Consider the following 20,857-nt stretch of genomic DNA (forward strand, 5'->3'; position numbering starts at 1 on the left):
AATTACAAAATAAAAAATTACAAAACAAACAAACAAATAAAAAGAAATGAAACAGTAAAACAGTCGAAACAAAAAGCCCTAAACAGACAGTCTTACGCAAACCAAAACCCAAACAATTAAAAGCCCAACCCAAAAGAAAGTTAACCCACCTTGAAACCTAAACAACGGTGAAAACCCGACCCACAATAAAATCCGAAGCCCAGACGTTTATTTTTTATTTTTTATTTTTATTTTTTTTAATTTAAAAAAAAAATGTGCATTGGGAGTGCAAAGAGTGTGATTTCTGAAAGGGAAGAGCGTGGTCCCTGATGCCTTGGTTCCTGGGGAGTCACGGGTGAAAGGGGTGAGGGACGTGTCGGCGTGCAGAGGCAGCAGTCACATCCCCCAAGCCAGAATTATTGGCTTCTTGGGTGAAGCGGGACGACTTTTTCACTAGAAGGTGGTGAAAGGTGAAAATGCAATTAAGGGGGTTGGGAAACGGGTGCGGCGACATATAGAGATAAGCGGTAAGGGCCGCACAGAACTCAGAACCGCAGCGGCTAGGGTTTAGCAGACTAAGTCTATAAAAGGTAAAAAGAAAGGGTAAAAAAAACACAAACTCAGAAACACACAAAAGAGAAAAGAAAGAAAGAAGAAAAGAGAGTGAGAAATCAAATGGCCTCTAACTACCCATTTTCGTTGGATCTCAACCTAGCTCCACCGACTCAGACACGAGGCCAAGCAGCGGCACCAGTATGGATGCCCTACTTTGCTTCCGCACGGGGGCCTGTGACAGTAACTGACTCAATACTCCTGGACAACGATGTTGCCATTGGAGTGGCTAGAAATTTAGTGACTCCTAAAGATATACGTGTTCTGGGGACAAGGGATGACAACCGGGTCGTGAGCGATGCCCTGGCACTGAGCGTGCAGAGTACGGCAACAGTCGCAAGTTTGGGTCATCGCCTACTTGCGAAGTCCCATGAGGTAGAGGTGCTGAAAGGTCAGTTGGCGGCGGAGCGAAGTATGGTTGAGGAGTGTCAGACTGCTATAAAAAGCTTGAAAAGGGAGAGGTCAAGGATAGTGGAGGTGAATCGACACCAGCTAGAAGTATTGCGGGACGAGAATAAAAACCTATCAAAAATGGTAGAGTTGTACTCTCGCGACATGCGAAAACAGCTGGAGGACCTAGACCGACCGGGTAAACGCAAACAAGCAGATCGCGAGAGTAGTTACGCTCAAGCTAAGATTGCGATCTTTGGGAGCTCAAGTGATGAGCCCCAAGAAGCTGTGCGTGAAGCCCCGGAAGAGGACAGCCAGAGGGCCAAACTCAAAGCTCCAATGGTCGAGACACCAAGCACCGAGAAGAAATGATTTCCTACTGCATTATTGTTGTTTTTATTTTATTTTGTTGTTTTTGTATTTTCGTTATTTTGTTTCGGAATTAAAAGAGTAAGGTTGCAGAAAGAAAAAGAAAAAGAAAAAGAAAACAAAGACGACAAACGGAAAAGAAAACACATTTCCCTAACTAAAATAAGATAAAGATGATAGCCGAAAGGGAAAAGCAAAAACACAAAGCTCTAGAAAATGAAAGTAACGGGCAAAAACATTAAACACCAGAAAACACGGAGGAAAAAAAAAAGTAAAGTAAAGTAAAGGTGCTCCCCCTTGAAGCGATTAGGTCGAGCATGCCCGGGAAATCCGAAATGGTGTTTGCTCTCTCTCATCAACATATGTCTATTTAAACCACACCTCTGCAAGCGGATGATACCCAGCATTTCTTCCTGCAAACTCAAGGAAAAACATCAAAAAATTCAGAAGCAAAACAAATGGCATCCTCATGCACTCACCTTGATGATCTCAACCTTGAGCTCTCACTTGCACCACCGAATGCCCAAACAAGGGCTCCTCCAAACACTGTCTTTCCAAACTCTTCATATCATCACGGCACGGCCTCAAACTTTGCTGAGGCAATACCGAACTTTTCTGAGGCACTGCCGAACAGAGCAGCGCTGCTGGGAGGCATGATTGGCAGCAAGCTCACACCGACAGATCATCTGCATGTGGCACAGAGGTCTGATAAGGCAGCGGTAGAGGAGTCCCACAATTTAACTGTGCTCCACGCGGTCTCCGCTACCAATTTGGGCATGCGATTACTGGCGAGGACAAGGGAGTGTGCCGCGATGAGCGAGGAAATAGCTTCCTTGAAGGCTATGGTGGCAGACTTGCAGAAGCGGCTCTACTGTGCCAATCGGCACGTGGAAGCACTGCAGAGAAAAAATGAGGACCATGTGGAGCTGCTGCAGATTCTACAAGTGCGAGAAAATAGAGGCAAGCCATGATGATGATGGAGATGAAGAAGATGAAGAAGATGATGATGATGATGTTTTTTTTTTTTTTTTTAATTGTTTTTTTTTTTTTTTTTTTTTTTTTTTTTTTTTTTTGTTGTTGTTTTTTTGTTGTTTTTTATGCAATGTTTGAAATAAAAATGTGTTTTAACACTCATAAATAAACTAACTAACCATACCACGTAAATAAATAAATAAACTAACATAACAACACAAAAACAGAAACAAAACAAAAACAAAGACTCAACAGAAAAGAAAACAAAGAAAATAAAAAAAACTTAATTTAAAAACACACAATATACAAGCAACTCACAGATGACCAGTTAAGGGCCTCAGAAAACACAGCCAGGGGATCCGGGAAGGTTGGAGGGGTCACAATGGTCCCGCTTAAAACCCAAACTTCTTAGACACCGAAGGTGTCGCCTAAAGAACTCCTAGACACTGTATTAACGGAAGTGCTCACTGGGGTTACCATAAGTCGGCTCATATGAAAAATCTTTTTTTTTATAAAATTTTTAAGATAAGAAACAAAAACAAATTAAGATAAAATGGAACAACAAACCATAAACGAAAATGAACTAAGTACTCTAAACAAATTCAAACAAACAACATAAATTGTTGTACTAAAAGAAACAAACCAAGAAACCAAAGAGAAAAAAAACAAACAGCACTTTCTATCACCCGTTTATCACCATTTGGACAGATTCGTTTCTCTGTTTTTCAGCTTCGACCTGTGTTCAGTTTTTAGGCTATAACTTTCCAACCGTAAGTCCAAATTTCACGTTCTTTATATGGTTGGATTCAGCACAGAAAAACAAAGAACTCAACGCGGACCCAAAGGTAAAAACAATGACGGAAATAAACATAATTCAAAGAAGAGAAAGGATTGAAATGCTCCCCCTTGAAGCGATTAGGTCGAGCATGGATGCACTTGGAGGTCGCGACTTCTCCCACTGCTCCACACTTCCCATTCTTATGATTGAGGTTGCCATCTCTCTCCATTTATTATTGAGCTATAAAAAATTGCTAAAACAAACATAGAAAACTTGAAATAGAATTAAAAGGATGAGGAAATAAAAACTAAAATGAAAAGGAAAATCAACACACATCCAATTCCATGTTTCAAAGCAACAAGCACCAATGGGTTGTGTAAGCTGGGACTTAAACCCAGTTCTCTTGCTTGTTGGGCAATTGTCCTTTTCTGTTGGACTACAAACACAACTTGTCCATTAACGTCATTAACTTTAAAACAAGAAATTGTCCAGTTAAGAAAAAAAAATAAAGTAGGATAGCCAAATAGAATCAAACAATGTTACCGATCCCCGGCAACGGCGCCAAAAACTTGTTGTGTGGATTTCAGCTGCACCAAAATGGATTCAGTTGCATCCTCAACTTGTGATACTCGCAAGTGCACGAGCCGTTTGGTAGTATAGCATATGTAAGTGCGAGGTCGATCCCACGAGGATTGGTGATTGAATGATCCAATTCATTTTCCCTACACAAAACAGAAATGAAAAAAAAAAAGGAAATAAATAAAACAAGGAAGAAAGAAAATAACTAACTCAAGTAGATAAGTTCCCAAGTTCAATTAGATTAATGGATTGATTCTAGCTAAAGTATGATTAAGCCATGGTGTGTGGTCATAACCTTGTGTTCCTAATTCCCTAATTTGATCATTTGTTGTCTAACCTAAAATTAAGCATTAGGAACCCATTAAGCATAGAAGAACAATTTAAACAACCAAGCATGTATCTAATCCCTGTTGTCGAATGTCCATACATACTCTTCCTATTCATAGTTCAATTCGAATTAAAGCATGGTGTCTACTCTTAATTCAAACCAAGATAGCTAACATGCAAGCCTAAATGGTGATCAATCATTCAAACTAGCATATTAACTTATAAGCATAATGAATAAGAACAAAAACCATAATTGAAACTTGGAAACTTATCAAACTTGAATACTTAAGAAAGAATGTACATTACAAGAAAAATAAATTACAACTAAGAAAACATTAAAGAGAGACTAAGAGAACTTTGAGGAAGAAAGGAGAAGTGTTTGGGAAAAGTGTTTGAGGACATGGAGGCTTTTTGGAGAAGAAAGTAGAAGTAGAGAGTTGTTTGAGAAAGTGTTTGGAGAACATGGAGAATGTTTGTGAACTTGGAGACTTTGGGAACTTAGGGAGTGGAGAGAAAGGTGTTTGTGAAGTGTTTGAGACATGGAGACTTTTGGAAGAGAAGGGAAATGTGTTTGGGAAATTTGGAGAAGGGAGGAGAAGTGTTTGGAGAACTTTAGAGATGGGAGAAGTGTTTGAGAGATTTGGAGAAGAAAATTTAGTAGAATGATCTTATTACAACAATTGAGAACTACAAAGGAAACTAAGAGAATTTGAGGGAGAGAAGGGAATGGAGCTCTAGAGAAGTGTTTGAGAGCTCCCCCCCTTGGGGTGTGTTTACAAGCTTGGGAAACCTCACTATATATAGGCCTAAGGAAGCTGAAAATCTGAATTAAGTATGGCTAATGCATACAACACTTTGTTTTATAAAATCTGAAATGGTTGATGCACTTCACTAATGCATACAACACTTCCATTATAAAATCTGAAATGGTTGATGCACTTCACTAATAAATCCCACCAGCAGCCCTAGCTCATCTTCATGTCACCATGACCAAGCTTCCAACCAGAAATAATAGCTCATCCTGAGGTCAGCATGACCAGCAACTTCAAGGGCTTACGAATTGGGCTTCCCTTAAGCAAATTAAGACTTTAAGCACTCAAACTTGAAGTTCAGAATGTCTTCTTTCCAGCCATATATCATTTGGGTCAATCCAAGGTCGGAGGAGGAAGTTAAGGCCAAAACAAATTGCTAACTCATTTTGCGCGCTGATAAAATCCATCCTGAGCATGGCTCTGTGTTTGCTAGGTAACAGACTCCACAATTATCCAATGAGGCTGAATTTCGGATATGTTATAGTATACACCCATTGGAACAACTTTCATGAAGAATGTGGCCTCATCCGAGCTATGTAGGTTGCTGAAACAAAGCTTGCAATATGACCTACGAAACTGGGCTGGCAGGGGACTGTAGCCAAAATTGAGTTTGTCTTTAAGCTCTTCATCCATTCATCCAAATTAGGCCCTAACATGCATGGATTGCATCATTTACTATCCAAAGCCCTCATTATTACCTAAAGCTCAATGAACTGAAAGATAAACACAAAAAGGATTAAAAGCACAAGTTTAACTCAAAAACATAACCAAATCATAAGCTAGAAGGGTACAAAATGATATACAATTATGAACCGATCAACAGTCCACCACAAGGAACTGGTCGTAGACCATGGTCCTTCGTGGGGCTGTGCCGAAAGAGATTGGCAGACTGACACTGCCGATTGGCTAGACCAGGTCTCCCGAAAAGCTTAGGAGAGGCGAGAGTTGCCGATTGACCTGGCTGTCATCTATCCCGAGTTCTTTGAATGCATCGGCGAAGATGACGTTTACCGAACTCCCATTGTCGATTAGGATTCGTCCAACATCGAACTCGGCAATCTCAGCTCGGATGATCATAGGGTCGTTATGTGGGTAGATGATCCCTTCCTCTTCTTCCTCGGAGAAGGTGATGGGTTCCCACCTGACCTTCGGCATCTTTGTGTGACGGCTACTTTCAATGCCGAGGACCTGGGAGTACTGTGCCGCCTTGACATACTGCTTTATCGACCGGTTAGATGCTCCGGCAAGGGTTAGGCCTCCGCTGATCGTGCTGATCATGTTGATCTGCCGATTAGCGTTCGGGACTGGCGCCTGTTGGGGCTTGGCTATGTATTGATCCAGTTTGCCTTCCCGAATTAACCGTTCAACGATTTTTCGCAAACTTATGCAGTCCTCGGTATTGTGGCTATTCTGCTGATGGTATCGGCAGAATTTCCCTGTATCGCTGCCGTCCTGCCGATTAGGCTTTCTGAACGATGGCTTCGGGATTATCTCGTTTTCGTTCATCAGCACCGCCTCGTAGGAGGTGTTGAGCAGGGTGAACACCTCTGTCCCCTGGTTATGTGCAGGTAGTGGGGCTCGGTAGTTGTCCCTGCCGTACCTGCTCTTGTTTTTCTTGGAATGCCCCTTTTAGGAGCTTCCGGCATCTTTGCGCTTGTGGCTTTCGAGGTACCCGGCAGTTTGTGCTGCTGGCGCGAACGGCGATGCCTGTGCCGTGGAGGAACACTGTATGGGTTCGCTCTGCCGAGCCGTGGGCTCGGCCCTCGAGTTGAAGTATTCGGCTTTGGCGTGGATTGCCGCTTGCTTCATGAGTTCGTCATACGTACGCCAGTTGCTGCTGTGTACAAGATACCGAAAGTGTGAGGACCGTAGGCCACTCTTGAAGGCGCCGTAGGCTGCCCTGTCATCGGTATCCGGACATCTCGAGTATTCATAGCTGAATCGTGCGGCATACTCACGCAATGGTTCGTCATCTCTCTGCCGGATGGTATACAGGTCATCGGCAGAGTACAGTCTGTCCGTCTGAATCATGAAGTGGTTCAGGAAGATTTGCTTCAGCTCGTGGAAGGAATCGACCGTCCCCGGTTCCAAACGATAGAACCAATTCAGAGCCGCCTCTGTGAGCGAGGAAGGGAACAGAAGGCACAGGCCTTCGTCGCTTAGCCCTCGGCACTCCACTGCCGATTGGAAAGAATGAAGGTGCGTCAGTGGATCCTCCACCCCTGTATAAGGGGTTATGCGTAGGGGCTGTACGTCCCTATCCTGCCGTGAGTGCCTTATGCGCTCGGTAAAGGGTCCTGGCCGAAGCCTTCCCCAGTCCGGCTCCTGAGAGCGAGTTCGATCGTCCTCCATCTTCTGCACCCTCTGAAGGAGAAGGCGAATGACAGGGTCCCTGTTCGGTATCTCCTCTGCAATCTGGTGTACCGATCGCTGCTGGGACTTAACAGGATTGACCTCAGAGAACTTCGTCGGGGTTGCCGAACGGTAGGACGATGACCGGTTGGTGGAAGGAGCGTATTCTCGGTCAGACTCTGCCGTTGATTTCAGGACTTGTATCCTCCGTATCGGAGACTTCCTCCCCATGCTTCTCAGTCGGGGATCGTCCAGGCGGGCATTTATCCTAATCGCAATTCCTGCCGTTCGAACTGCCATTCGACTTCCCGTTCTAGCAACCTATGGCGGCAATCGGAATAAACCTTCTTCGGCACATGGGGCCTATTTTTCGGGGCCGGGACCACCAATTGTTTAGATGGCGTAGGCGCAGGCGTAGGCGCAGGCGTAGGCGCAGGCGTTGCCTTTGCTGCCCTCTTGCCTTTCTTCTGCCGGCGGGGGGTCTGTAGGCTTTCTGACGATCGATCTGTCTGAATGTTTTGCGTTTGCTGCTGGTTCAGCAGCAGTTGTGTTTCTTCCACTCTGGTCGAGATGAGATTATTGTGTTCTTTCATCCTAGCCATGTCCTGCCGAAGGGACACGACTTGGGCTAAAAGCTCCGCGTTTTCGGTGGCTTGGGTTACAGGGGGATTAGTTGCCGGTGTGTAGGGGGCTGGCGCAGGGCTAACCCCGCTTGGCATGCCGAACGGCATCCCCTCCCGCGGTACGAATGTAGTTTTTTCAGTGGTCCTCATATGTTCGGGATAAAGGGTCGATTTGTTTAATCGTTTCCCACAGACGGCGCTAAACTGTTGACGCCAAAAAGTGGTTCTCTGACTTTGAGGGTCAACTTAGTAATTTTGTGCCTTCGGTATCCTTGATGCCTCGGTAGTCTGTGCAATCTGCAATATGAGCAAACGCACAGTAAGACCTAGGGCACCGGTGTGGTACCGGGCGAAGGCTCTCCGATGCTTAAGTAAGTTTGGGAATAGAAAGTTTAACTGACAGATCAATAGGCTTGTATGCCGTTAGTTCTGATTACCTCCATTTTGGGATAGTTGGCCTCCTTTTATAGGCCTTGGGAGGTGTGCATTTTGTTGATAATTTCGATGTGGGACTGTGGACGTCGCTTGGGAGCGTGCCACGTGTCCCAGGAGAGGGCGTTGCCCTAATGGAGAGATCGGTAGGTAGAGTGCCGAGGGCGCCTCTGACCAAGCCAGTTTCCTACACGTGTCTCGCCCTTATTGGCTGTTTATTCTGAGTGTAAACAAATTGTTTTGAACCTAGATCTAAGAAGTCCTTTTCCCTTTCCTCCAACTAGGAAGAGCTCTAACCTACATGGCTAATATTTTGTACATCAATAAGACGAACATGTCAAGTAAGTAGTCTACCACTAAAACAAGTCTCCATCGATACAAAACAAATGGAATGAAATGTATGTATGCCAACTTGCCAAGGACCCAATCCTCTTTTCCCAACTCAACCAATATCCAAAACCATCCAAGGCAGCCGCCTCACAATTTCATCCCAACCACAACATACATGTTACAACCCCAATCCTCTTTATATCCATAACCTCTTTCTCCGTCTCTTGACTGCATTATGTAGCTGCTGCTTGCTTGCTTTGCTTTCTCTATGCTCTTTCATTCTCAGTCAAAATATGTGCCGTGGGTGACATTTCAGTCCACCACACACACAAAACAATTGAAAAATGTGGGGGATATATTTTATGCACTCACTCAACGAACGAAACTCAGGAGAGGAATATCCGACCACGGCACCTTTTCCACGTTTTCTATTTTATCAATTAAAAAATATATCGTGACCAAAAAAATAAAAAAATATCTAACGCAGCTGAAATTGCTTTCACCTATCCTTGTACTACTATGTTAAATGACGAAAACAACCCTCCCTTCCGCAGTAGGTACCCATCTATTCCTCTGCTTCGCGGTATATGCCGCTGTTGTTCTGGTCTGTCCATCATACCAGGTAAGTACACCATCAGCGGTCTAGACATATGCACTCATGACGCGAACCGCGAAGCCTCAAACTTTGAAGCAATGGCAAGATTTTCAGCTGGCCAATTAGTTTTTGCCACGTCATCGGAGCACGAAGCTTCGTGGAGGCAGGTAGCACAGGATAGTAATTCGCCCCTTCTTTGCTTACGCCCCTTTGTACCGGACTTCCTGGTGGTCGTTTCGTTTACAATACACTTGGTCTTGGTCGCGCTTGTCTCTGTCGATTATTTTCCTTTTGAAGCCGAAGCTCCAAGCTCCAGACCTACACTCGGCCAACAACGGGCTCACCTGTGATCCGGTTCAGGTATATTTAACCGTCAGCCCGACGCGGATTTCGTCCCTTTCCGAAGCTCAATTCTTTAATTTGCTTCTTGTAGCTTTGAGTGAAGCGTCGTCCTCGTCGACGCAAATGAGCACAAGTCAAACGCTTTCTCTGCAGTTCGTCGTCAAGTTTTGATTTTTCGACAATCACTGAATATGATGCAATCAGGTACGTAGGATCGCCAGCTTGTTCACTTATGGTCAAAAAGAAAAGAAAATTACAAATTTACTAGTTTTTTGGTTGAATTTGAGTCTGAAAATGCACTGTTTATATAGATAGATTTGGAAATTTTCTGACCCCTTTCATGTTTATAATCAGGGCATTTGGGCCTGTTGACTGGTTTTTTTTAATTAAAGATTGTTTACAACCATCAAACTTTGCACTTTGTCTTGGTTAATTTCTCTCTGCATGAAATGAAGTAACAGTTCAAATGTGATTCGGCTGTGTTTGGTTTATCTTGTAGTTAATCTAATTTGGAACATCAGTTTTAAGTCTATCCTGCTGCAAATCATTTCATTTTTGTTTTAAATTGAGTCTTAAGGTCTGATAGCTCTGTTTTCCTCGGATTCTATGATATTATACAAAGCCTGTGCTACATTGCAATCACAGCCTTTGTAAACTATGGTTCATGGCCATTATAAGTTGTCAATTGGAAACTGTCTGACATGTGTACTATTACGCATATGATCTCAGGGTTTAATATTGATGATTTGTTTCAAGAAGCTCAAACCCGTTGGCTGAAGCCTGCGGAAGTCCTCTCCATATTACAGAACCATGAAAAGTTCAAGCTCACCCCAGAGCCCCCTCAACAGCCTAGTAGTAAGTCTCCTTTTGGTATTGTATTAGGATGGCATATTGGTATCCCTATCCTTGTTGTTACATCCACTGCGTATAAATTCATAAGCCCTACCTTTTTGTGGTTTTGTAACAGGTGGATCTTTGTTTCTTTTTAACAAGAGGGTCCTTCGGTTCTTCCGTAGAGACGGGCACCATTGGCGTAAAAAGAAGGATGGAAGAACCGTTGGCGAAGCACATGAACGACTTAAGGTTTGTCGAAGCAGTCTATTCTGTTATCCTAAATGCTTTCTTTTGTGAAAAAGGTCCTTCCTTATTACACTGAACAGTAATTTGTTTTTTTTGTGGGTAGTTATGAGATGAGTAAGGTATTTGTTAGAATGGTTCAGTGGCTCGATGAAGTTTTTTTCTATTCTGAAAAAGTTCCTACTTTATTTTGCTCTGTTTATGTTTTTGCACTAAGCTAAAGGGGTTAGTACTGAGGTCAATTTATTCCTATTATCAGTTTGAGTAGTGACATTTCTTATGCATGATTAGGTCGGAAATGCTGAAACTTTAAATTGTTATTACGCACATGGAGAGGACAACCCAAATTTTCAGAGACGTAGCTACTGGATGCTAGATCCGTGAGTACCTTTATAATTATCATCGAGTTCATTTCCTTATATAATTAAGTTTTTAGTAAAATGTATGCTTTTGACATAATTATTATGCACATGTATTTAATTTACATCTAACTTCCATTGAGATAAAAGTAGGAATATGTTTTTGTCATAACATGTCGCAGACTCCATGCTGTTTCCCTCCATTTATATTCGTATCAGTTAGGCTTTAGCATATGTTAGGAATAACATATATGGAAAATATTTTTGACAAGTTATTAACATCCTTTTGGCAGGGCATCTGAGCACATTGTTCTTGTGCATTATAGAGAAATTAGCGAGGTGAGTCTTTAGGACCTGATTATAAACAAGCATATCTCACTACCTCACACTGTGTGTAGAATTTTTTTAAAGCAAAGATGCACAAGCAGCCTGTGATCTGTCGCTTTAGTTTTGAATTGACATCCCTGCTTGCAATGCTGCATTTCAGGGAAAGTCCAGTACTGGATCTTTTGCACAATCACCAGTATCCTCTTCTTCCTTCAGCCATAGTCCGAGCTCTAAGACTACTCAAAATAGGGGCTCTATCTCCATCATTAGTGATTTACGTGAACCTTATCAGAATTTATCAAGTCCAGGTTCTGTAGAAGTTAATTCAGATGTAGCCATCAAGAAAAATGGAAGGGAGAACCCAGATAAGTTATATGGAACTGGGGAGTCAGATAGTTCAGCTAAGTTTGATGTTAGTCAAGCTTTGCGACGGCTCGAGGAGCAGTTAAGTTTGAATGAGGACAGCTTCGATGAATTTGTCGATGATAATCCAAATTCAGATATCATGGACAGGTTCAATGAATTTTTGGATGATACAAATGGTTCGGATATCCTGGAAGACCATAGTGATATGACCAATCAGGATCAGTTTACTGCCTTCCATGGACCAGAATATGTTGTACATGATCAGTTCTATGGTGGACGTGCTCAGATGCAAGGTAATGCAAACAATAGTGGTGAACATAGTCAATTTATTGGTCAGGAATTTGCGGATAGAAACAAAGAATCTGCACCTTGGAAAGAGGTTCTGGATTCATGTAAGCCTTCATCAGTTGTAGAGCCCAAGGAGAAATGCTTATACGGATTGGACACAAATGTGAGTGTTACCAAGAATTACATACTGTTCTTTGTTTTTGTTTCCATTTATTACACTTTTACCCAGATATATTCCTAGAGATTGTTAATGGATTTTGGCTGCTTAAATTTTGTATGTCTTTTATGAATGGCTTGGTCCCATGTGTCTGAGATGGCATTAACCTCTCTATGTTAATTGCAACAGGAAAAGTTGCCATCTTCTTTCAGGAGTGGACCAACTGAAGGTCACGAGCATTGTCAGTGGTTAAATTCAGACGGAACTAATGTTAAAAACTGTATGATTTCCTTTTCTCATTAGGAAAATTGGTTTAACACATCTTTTAGCACCTACTAAATATTTTTCAGACTCTGACAAGTTTCACTGTTATCAGTTTCTTTGTCACTGCCTGAAGAAGTTGACAGTTTCAAGCTTTCTCCATATTCCTCTGCGATGGGAACACATTCAGACTATTATACATCGTTGTTTGAGCAAGGCCAGACTGGAACTCATGATTCAGATATCAGTTTGACTGTTGCACAAAAGCAAAAGTTTACAATTCGGGAAATATCTCCAGAATGGGGTTATGCCACTGAGGCTACTAAGGTATGTTTTGCATCATACTATGTCTGATAGTGCTCCTTAGAATAATCATTCGGCTAAAATGGAAGTAGTACTCCCATAATGTTCCCCTTGCTTGTTTTATAATTTTCTGGAGCATTCCTGAATTAATCTTCATGTCTCTGCTCCTTAATGGAGTCCTTATCTAACAGTTCATTCTCTGCTTCACCTTTTTTCATATGATCATTATACTACAAACCAGCAAGGAAAAGTTGGATATGTTAACCTGAACTAAATGACTGAATAAAGCCCTTGTCACTATCAGATTATCCCTAGCGAATATTTTCCACCAGGTGCTTCTTATGCTACTAAAAGTTTGAGTTATTAGTCCAGATCTCGATGACCAGATATCAGAATTACCAATAATCCAGTGCAACAACAATCTGTCTAATCTAAACTGTTTCAGAAACCAAATACCCTGGTCTTGTAAGGGTAGCCTGTCTATGCTTTACTTTTTATTGGTCCCTCAGACCAAAATGAACTCTACAAAAATCAACTTGGAATGTTGATCTTACATTGTCTGTAAGAAAATAATGAGTTAATACTGTAATTTTGATTTAAGCTGCAATCAACGTATGATCTGATCAGTATAAAAAACAATAATTAAAACCAGTCATGTTCATGGGTACTGTCTTATGTGCATTTTAGGCCAAGCAGTCTTTTTCTTTTTTAATGTGATATTTACTTTTTTTTTTTAAATTTAAAAATTTGGACATGTGACAATGCAGAGAACTGTTGAGTGTCCACCTTATAACAAAGTCCTAATACGATAGATTCTCCCTTGGATTTGTTCTTCCCAAAAAAAGAAATTGTTTCTTTGTGGAGCTTTTGTTTTTGGTAGTTTAAGATTAAACTTAAAGCCCACATTGCTCGATGCAGGTCATCATTGTTGGATCTTTTCTGTGTGATCCATCAGAATCTGCATGGAGTTGTATGTTTGGTGACGTTGAAGTCCCTGCTCAGATCATTCAGGACGGTGTACTCCGTTGTGAAGCTCCTCCTCATCTTTTTGGGAAAGTGACTATCTGCATTACTTCAAGCAACCGGGTGTCCTGCAGTGAAGTCAGGGAGTTTGAGTATCGAGTTAAGAGCAGTAGTGGTACTAATCACTCGCCTCCACCAGAAACTACCAAGAGTGCTGAAGAGCTGTTATTACTTGTCAGATTCGTTCAAACGCTCTTGTCTGATTCATCAATGCAGAACAGAGATGGTGTTGAACCTGAGACCCTGAGGAGATTGAAAGCCGACGATGATTCATGGGGTAGTATCATTGAGGCTTTATTACTCGGCAGTGGAAGTGCATCTAGTAACATATATTGGCTTTTGGAAGAGCTTTTGAAAGACAAGTTGCAGCAATGGCTTTCTTCCAGATCCCATGGACTTGACCAGACAGGTTGTTCCTTGTCCAAGAAAGAGCAAGGGATAATACACATGGTTGCTGGTTTGGGCTTTGAGTGGGCCTTAAACTCAATACTAAGTTGTGGAGTCAATATTAATTTCCGTGACATAAATGGATGGACTGCTCTGCATTGGGCAGCTCGTTTTGGAAGGTAATAAAGCTTTCCTTTTTTTCTTTGGGGTTATTCCTTGTCCAAAAGAGCAAAGGAGTGATACACATGGGTTATTGGGATATTTAGTGAATGTGTTTCATTTCACTTGCATAACACGTTAATATTTCAACAAAACTTGGACAAAGGGTTACATATTTCCAATACTTGTTTCATCAATCCAAAATTAGGCAAGGAAATAGCCAAGACAAAAAAATCTCATATAGGCTAGCTCTTGTGGTGCATCATTCAAATTTTCTTATTTTAACAGGGAAAAGATGGTTGCTGTACTTGTAGCTTCCGGTGCATCAGCTGGAGCAGTGACAGATCCCAACTCCCAAGATCCAATTGGCAAAACTCCGGCATCTATTGCAGCCATCAGTGGGCATAAGGGACTTGCAGGCTATCTTTCAGAGGTCTCATTAACTAGCCATCTGTCATCCCTTACACTGGAAGAAAGTGAGCTTTCTAAAGGCTCTGCTGAGGTTGAAGCAGAAATAACTGTAAACAGCATCTCAAATAGAAGCCTTCAGGGCAATGAGGATCAGGCCTCACTTAAAAACACCTTGGCCGCTGTCCGGAATGCAGCTCAGGCTGCGGCACGCATACAATCTGCTTTCCGAGCACATTCTTTCAGAAAACGACAACAGAAAGAAGCTGGTATCAGTATAGATGATTATGGTATCAGTTCCGATGACATTCAAGGGCTTTCAGCGATGTCAAAGCTAGCCTTTCGTAACCCACGTGATTACAATTCAGCTGCAGTATCTATTCAGAAGAAATATCGAGGCTGGAAAAGTCGCAAGGATTTCCTGGCTTTGCGCCAGAAAGTTGTAAAGATACAGGTACCTCAGTTTTTTGCAGAATCGATTTACGAATAATTCATCCTGCACCACATATTTTGAAGTTAGGATTTGCTGTGTGCTTTAGCATTTACCATATGCAGAGCTTACTCGATTGTTGAATCAAGTTGCATAATGGATGAATTGAGAGTCAAAAGGAACCCTCATCTTTGTATTTTTTTTCTTTTCTTTTTAAATCAAATGCACCATGTGGATATAAATCCAGGATGTTGAAATTATTCTACTTAGTAAAATACTATATACTAAAATGGATTATAAACTTTTCTTTCTTGACAGGCGCATGTGAGAGGGTATCAGGTCAGGAAGCACTACAAGGTAATTTGCTGGGCTGTTGGAATCCTGGACAAAGTTGTTCTAAGATGGCGAAGGAAAGGAGTTGGTTTGCGTGGTTTTCGGCATGAAACACAGTCCAGTGAAGAAAGGGAAGATGAAGATATTCTCAAGGTGTTCCGCAAACAGAAAGTGGATGGAGCCATTGACGAGGCTGTCTCGCGGGTGCTGTCCATGGTTGAGTCTCCAGAGGCACGCCAGCAGTATCATCGCATGCTGGAGAGGTACCATCAAGCTAAGGTAAGCAAGCAAGTCACAGATTTTGATGAAACAGCATTCCATGGACTTAGATTTAACTCATGTAAAACGTCTATTCAATTTAATCTTGCAGGCTGAACTAGGTGGCACTAGTGGTGAAGCAGACGTACCGAATTCCCTTGATGATACCTTCAATATAGAAGACATTGATATGTATCAGTTTCCCTAGAAGCAAACATCTAATTTTTTTTAACTTATGTTGCTCTTTGGTTTACCTAAATTTCACTAATCACATAGTAGATGTACGTTGTTAGTATGGGTTTCGGTCTGTACATAATGATCTTGGTTCATGATGTAAAGAGATGTTGATTGATGAGTTTTCATATATATTATATCGTTGCTGTTAATGCTTCCTGTTATTGTTGTTGTCAATGTCGTTTTTCGTTTGTTCTACTACAATCGCCTATTGGTCTCATGGATATCACTCTGATATTATTATAGACGGCGGTGGCTCATCCCGAGTGCCGACCCATGAACTTACGACAATAATATTTTTGTCGTAATCGTCCATATTTAATTATAGTTGGCCTCGTTTAGCGTGCAGATTCTGACAGTCAGTAGACCGACCAGATTCTGATCACAGACAGTCGACCGACCAGATTCTGATCGTAGATAAATAAAATAAAAAAATAAAGAGAGCTGTCCGTATCACTGACTATTAGCCATTCATATAGCCAAAAGGCCAATACTTTTACGCCACGTCAGACGCAAGTGCTACGTGTCATGCCAAGATGAAATGACAAGCTTGGCACTCGGTGCTTGCTTGCTTGTTAGTAGAATCTGGAATGAGAGAGGAGTTTTGTTTTGAGTTTGAATTCTCTCTTTGTGTTGTATGAGATCTCAGAGTGACCCAACAACAACTCAGCCATGAATTCGAAAGATGAAAACGTGGAGCTGATTAACGAGGCCATCAAGAGGCTCTTAGAGGAGAGGAAAAACAGAGATGCCTCAGCTGATGATGATGACGACCGCCGCCTCCTCGCCCGATTGCTCTCTCAGGTTAGTTAATCACCCATCTCAACTCTCTCTCTCTCTCTCTCTCTCTCTCTCTTTTTCCTTTTTATGAACGAGAGAGGCAGGAGGGATTCGAACACGGACCTTTTACAATCGGCTCTGACCTACTCTATTTGCCTTGTTTCGATATATTTCTTCACTTCTTGTGCAGTATATACATATACTGCAGTGCAGGGTTGGCAATAAAATTCATGAATCTTGTTAATATTTTTGCCCACTGGTTGGATGCTATTATTGACAGGTAGAGTCGTTAAAAGGCAACGAGCGGCTTCAGAAACCCGAAGCTTTAACGAAATCGGGAGAGGTAACTTCCTCTGCAGATGGGGATCAATCGAAGCCGAAAAGCGAGAGTGGTGGTGACCAAGCAGATGGAGATGACGGTGGCTCCGATGAAATTGATAGAGAAGAGATAATCAAAGAACTTAACAAGGTGAAGAGACAGAACACCATCACCCACTGGCTTCTTTCCGTCATGATTGTGCTCACTGTTGCTTGGCAAGCCTCTGAGGTGACCCTTCTCTGGAAATTTAAAGATGGGTTGAGCCACCCGTTTAAATGCATTGGAGACATGCTCACAGGGAAAGGGACAGGCAAGGACTCAGAAGAACACAAAAAAGAGGTTCCTCCTCTCCCTTGTCTCAACATTCCTGAGCTCCCTCACGTGGAATTGCCAGATATGGGTCTAACTGGTGAACGGCATTGAGCAAATTGCTTGCTTTTCATCTGCTCTGGTTCAAAGATTCAATAATGAGAGTGAAGAAGAGACTTTCGATTTTATGGGTTGACATTTTTGAAACCCTCAGATTTAATCTTGGGATTCGTGAGAGGAGAGCTGTGAATTTTGCTACTTTTGCTAAAAGTTTATTCAGCAAATAGTCAATAAGCAGAATAGGAGTGGCCGTACTTGCACAAGCCTCTTCTTCTGATGAATATCCGTGCTTGTGATTTTTGATTCAATGCAAGATTGAAAGTTCTGGAAACGAACACAAAAGATTGTTTTACTCCATCCACTATCACTCAACAACCAATCGATTCGATTCATATCGATTCATCCATTATGAATGTATTTCTGATCCCAAATCTCCATCAGATGGAATTACCAGCCCGACCACTACACAAATCATATGATTAGTTTAAATGCCACGTCACACACAGAACACAAGGGGCAAAAGAGTAATTGGATCAAGGAAACATTCTTCAATCTTCAAACCTCCAATACCGTATTCATTTTAGACAATTACCCAGAGCAATGTAAATTTCCAATTCAACCAATAACAATCATAAGAATCTCTAAATTCTGGTGACAGAAAAAAACACAACGAACACTAAACATCCAACCAAAAGAAAGTTCACACTTTCCATTTGAGATCCCTACAACTAAACAGTAATAGGCAGGGAAGAGAGCACACATATTCCCACCCTTTGTTGAATGTGAGTGATGATCTTGTCTTCATGCATAGTTCAACCGGAAAATGTCATTGAACACATAGAAGCTTCCCTGTGGAGTAGGCATCAAATGGAACATCTGCAAACGAAAACCATAAAAAGAACTATGATTAGGCAAAAGCAACTGCACATGGAAACAAAAAATTACAAAATAAAGATCATGATGCTCAAATGCCTACATAATTGGTAAATCATGAATAAATTTGATTCAACAAAGGAAGAGGTAAACACTCAGAATCTAGAATGAGTTAACGAAGGAGTTGATTATATACACCTAAACATAAAAAAATTTGAAAACAATTTTGAGTAATTGGATGTTTAATTAGTTATCTGAGATATATACAGCCTGCTAAAATTTGGAAAAAATGCACCAGTACCCATGTACTGATTTCTAAAAGTGAAAAACTGTTGAGCTCCTGATGAGGCAAAGAAATAATGATATGCGCTCGGCACAGCTTATATTGTTAATTCAAGAGACAGGTAGCTTAAATTAGTAAAACATGGAACTCATAGAAACTCCATGGCTGTAATTATAAACAGGGCATGCAAGCCAAGAAGAAGAATAAGAATGGAGCTCTTGTCCTTTTGGGGCACAAGCATACACACACTACATTTGCCAAAGGAGGAGGGAGGGAGGGAGGGAGAGAGAGAGAAGACGAAGAATCTTTTTAAATCACTTCACTTCGGGTTAGCAATAAGGTTTTTCCTCAATAGCGTAGGCAAGAAGGCTATTTTCTTTTTTACAATAATGAAATTTTCTGGAGAGAGATGCTTAATGCTAGAATTCTCTTGCAGCGTGTCAGTCCTGATATGAGTGAAAGTAAAAGTAGCCAAAATTAACATGCCAATTCAACTTTAAACAACCTTATATACCAACACAATCATGAACAGCTAATCAATCACACATCACGACCGAAGCAGAAAACAAAAGGAATCCAGCTGAGTAGGATCCTTGGGTAAAGTAAAACCATCCCAAGTTTTGAGCTGATTTACAACAAACACTGTTGAAACGAATAGCAAATCAATCAGTTTTGAATTGTTATCTTCTACATGATGTCTAAGGACCCCTGTAAAAAGGTGGTGGCCATAAAGAAAAAGGTAATACAAGATCGTTGATACAACCTACAAATCAATTAAAGGCAAGAGAGAACGGATGGGCATAAATCGATCCAACCAATGATTAACAATCAATGAAACAAAATTATATAACAAGAATGAAGGTTTCTATAACGTGAAATTAGAACATCCAGAATTTTGTGGACTTATTGCCATAATTTAGGCCCATGGAAATTGAAACTATGATTTAGTCAAAACTACGATTTCAATAGCGGATTCTTTCACAACAGAGAGAAAACAGCAGTTTTATGCAGACATTCATACATTATCCGCTAATCGCAAACAGGATTATTAAAGCAATTCAATCTTCTATTGAAGTATCGAAAATTAGCATAATATTCACAATTGACATATGTCAGCAGCAGAAATCGAACAAAATCTAAAAGAAACAAAGTAAGAAATATTCAAATCCACACAAGTATCCTTCTTTGGTAGTTGTCAGCATAAGAAATGCTGTATCGCGGTAAGTACAACCTGCATATAAGCACACGCGGCCAAATCGGACTGAAACTAAAATTTACAGAAGCGCGAAATAATACACATAGATCCAATCATAAGGTCGACAAAAATCAAATCCGATACAGAAAAACACCTCATAAATCTTACAAAACCAGTCAATCGAATATAGCAATTCCACTATCGTATATGCACACTAAAGTTTTAAATAGATCGAGGCCAAAACCTCGACCAAAACCCCTCCAATCTTACCCTAAAATATTCATAATTCTAATTCTAGCCAGCAGAACCAACGATCGCACAACAGATTAGCAGCAGATCAGCCAAACAGCCACAACTTAAACCCTAAAACCGCCGCTGATAAATAGAAGACATGAAATCGGAAAAGCAAGTATATACCTGGCTGAACTTGAGAGCATGCTGCTCACCGGCGAGCTGGAGATTGCCGCTGACGAAGACGAGCATGCCGCCGGCAGGGCCAGAGGGCTGGCAATCGACGGTGGTGATGCTGTGCTGGCACTGCTGGAAAGGGAGGCTTGTGAGCTTGGCCACGATGTTTTGTGACCCTTGGATCTTCTGACCTTCGAAGGTCAACATCGAACCTTCCTGGTACAAATTCGCCAAGGCCCCGCGATTCGCGTCGAACAACGTATAGTAATGCTCCACGAATGCTTTGGCCACCGAATCTGGATCCATCTCCGCCGCACCTGATCACCGCCCCCACGAAAGAGACTCAGAAGACTCTGAAACAGAGAGGGGACTTTACTGCAAACAAAGAAGAAACGGTAGGCACGGAGAGGAGAGCTGAGACAGTCGGCGATCGAGTGACTAGGTTTTTATATATGTTCTCTTATTTATTTTTACTTTTTTTTTAATTGTAATTTTTCAAGTTTCAACCGATATTTAGAGGAAGATATCGCCATGGGATTTACCGGATCGGCTCACCGTATCGCTCCTATTTGCGTGGGTCTGACGCTGGTTATTATTTTCTTTTAAAGCAAGTTTTCTTTATCTTATGCATGACACTTTATTTTCCTCTTAATTAGCCACTTGGCATGTCCGAACGCATGAAATTTTATTTTTCTTTACTACTGTAGTATTTTATAATTTCCCTTCTTAACATGCGCTTGAGCATGCCAATTGCCCTTTATATAACAA

General features: G+C 41.5%; 4 protein-coding genes across 4 annotated transcripts; 2 read left to right on the plus strand and 2 right to left on the minus strand.

Annotated features, from left to right (window-relative positions):
* Nucleotides 1–5,724: 5,724 nt before the first annotated feature.
* On the minus strand, nucleotides 5,725–7,470 carry LOC110760788 (uncharacterized). Its single transcript, XM_088248135.1, has 2 exons — nucleotides 6,686–7,470; nucleotides 5,725–6,418 (listed from the first exon to the last, which is right to left on the minus strand). The coding sequence occupies exons 1-2, from the start codon at nucleotides 7,468–7,470 to the stop codon at nucleotides 5,725–5,727; spliced, it is 1,479 nt and encodes a 492-aa protein (XP_088104261.1).
* A 1,722-nt stretch (nucleotides 7,471–9,192) lies between these two features.
* LOC110769678 (Calmodulin-binding transcription activator protein with CG-1 and Ankyrin domain) lies at nucleotides 9,193–16,026 on the plus strand. The gene is made up of 13 exons (XM_021973709.2): nucleotides 9,193–9,510; nucleotides 9,584–9,696; nucleotides 10,222–10,347; nucleotides 10,460–10,575; nucleotides 10,861–10,949; nucleotides 11,222–11,267; nucleotides 11,416–12,072; nucleotides 12,256–12,346; nucleotides 12,443–12,654; nucleotides 13,549–14,219; nucleotides 14,488–15,061; nucleotides 15,356–15,649; nucleotides 15,741–16,026. Exons 2-13 carry the CDS (start codon nucleotides 9,684–9,686, stop codon nucleotides 15,834–15,836), a joined length of 2,985 nt encoding a protein of 994 aa, XP_021829401.1. The 5' UTR covers nucleotides 9,193–9,510; nucleotides 9,584–9,683; the 3' UTR covers nucleotides 15,837–16,026.
* Nucleotides 16,027–16,426: 400 nt separating this feature from the next.
* Nucleotides 16,427–17,682, plus strand: LOC110769531 (uncharacterized). The gene is made up of 2 exons (XM_021973537.2): nucleotides 16,427–16,666; nucleotides 16,923–17,682. The coding sequence occupies exons 1-2, from the start codon at nucleotides 16,535–16,537 to the stop codon at nucleotides 17,382–17,384; spliced, it is 594 nt and encodes a 197-aa protein (XP_021829229.1). The 5' UTR covers nucleotides 16,427–16,534; the 3' UTR covers nucleotides 17,385–17,682.
* Nucleotides 17,683–17,858: 176 nt separating this feature from the next.
* Nucleotides 17,859–20,522, minus strand: LOC110769542 (nuclear transport factor 2B). Its single transcript, XM_021973547.2, has 2 exons — nucleotides 20,099–20,522; nucleotides 17,859–18,206 (listed from the first exon to the last, which is right to left on the minus strand). The coding sequence occupies exons 1-2, from the start codon at nucleotides 20,393–20,395 to the stop codon at nucleotides 18,132–18,134; spliced, it is 372 nt and encodes a 123-aa protein (XP_021829239.1). The 5' UTR covers nucleotides 20,396–20,522; the 3' UTR covers nucleotides 17,859–18,131.
* Nucleotides 20,523–20,857: the final 335 nt, after the last annotated feature.

This window comes from Prunus avium, chromosome 1 (genome assembly GCF_965620075.1).
Source record: "Prunus avium chromosome 1, drPruAviu1.hap1.1, whole genome shotgun sequence".
Classification (NCBI taxonomy): domain Eukaryota; kingdom Viridiplantae; phylum Streptophyta; class Magnoliopsida; order Rosales; family Rosaceae; genus Prunus; species Prunus avium.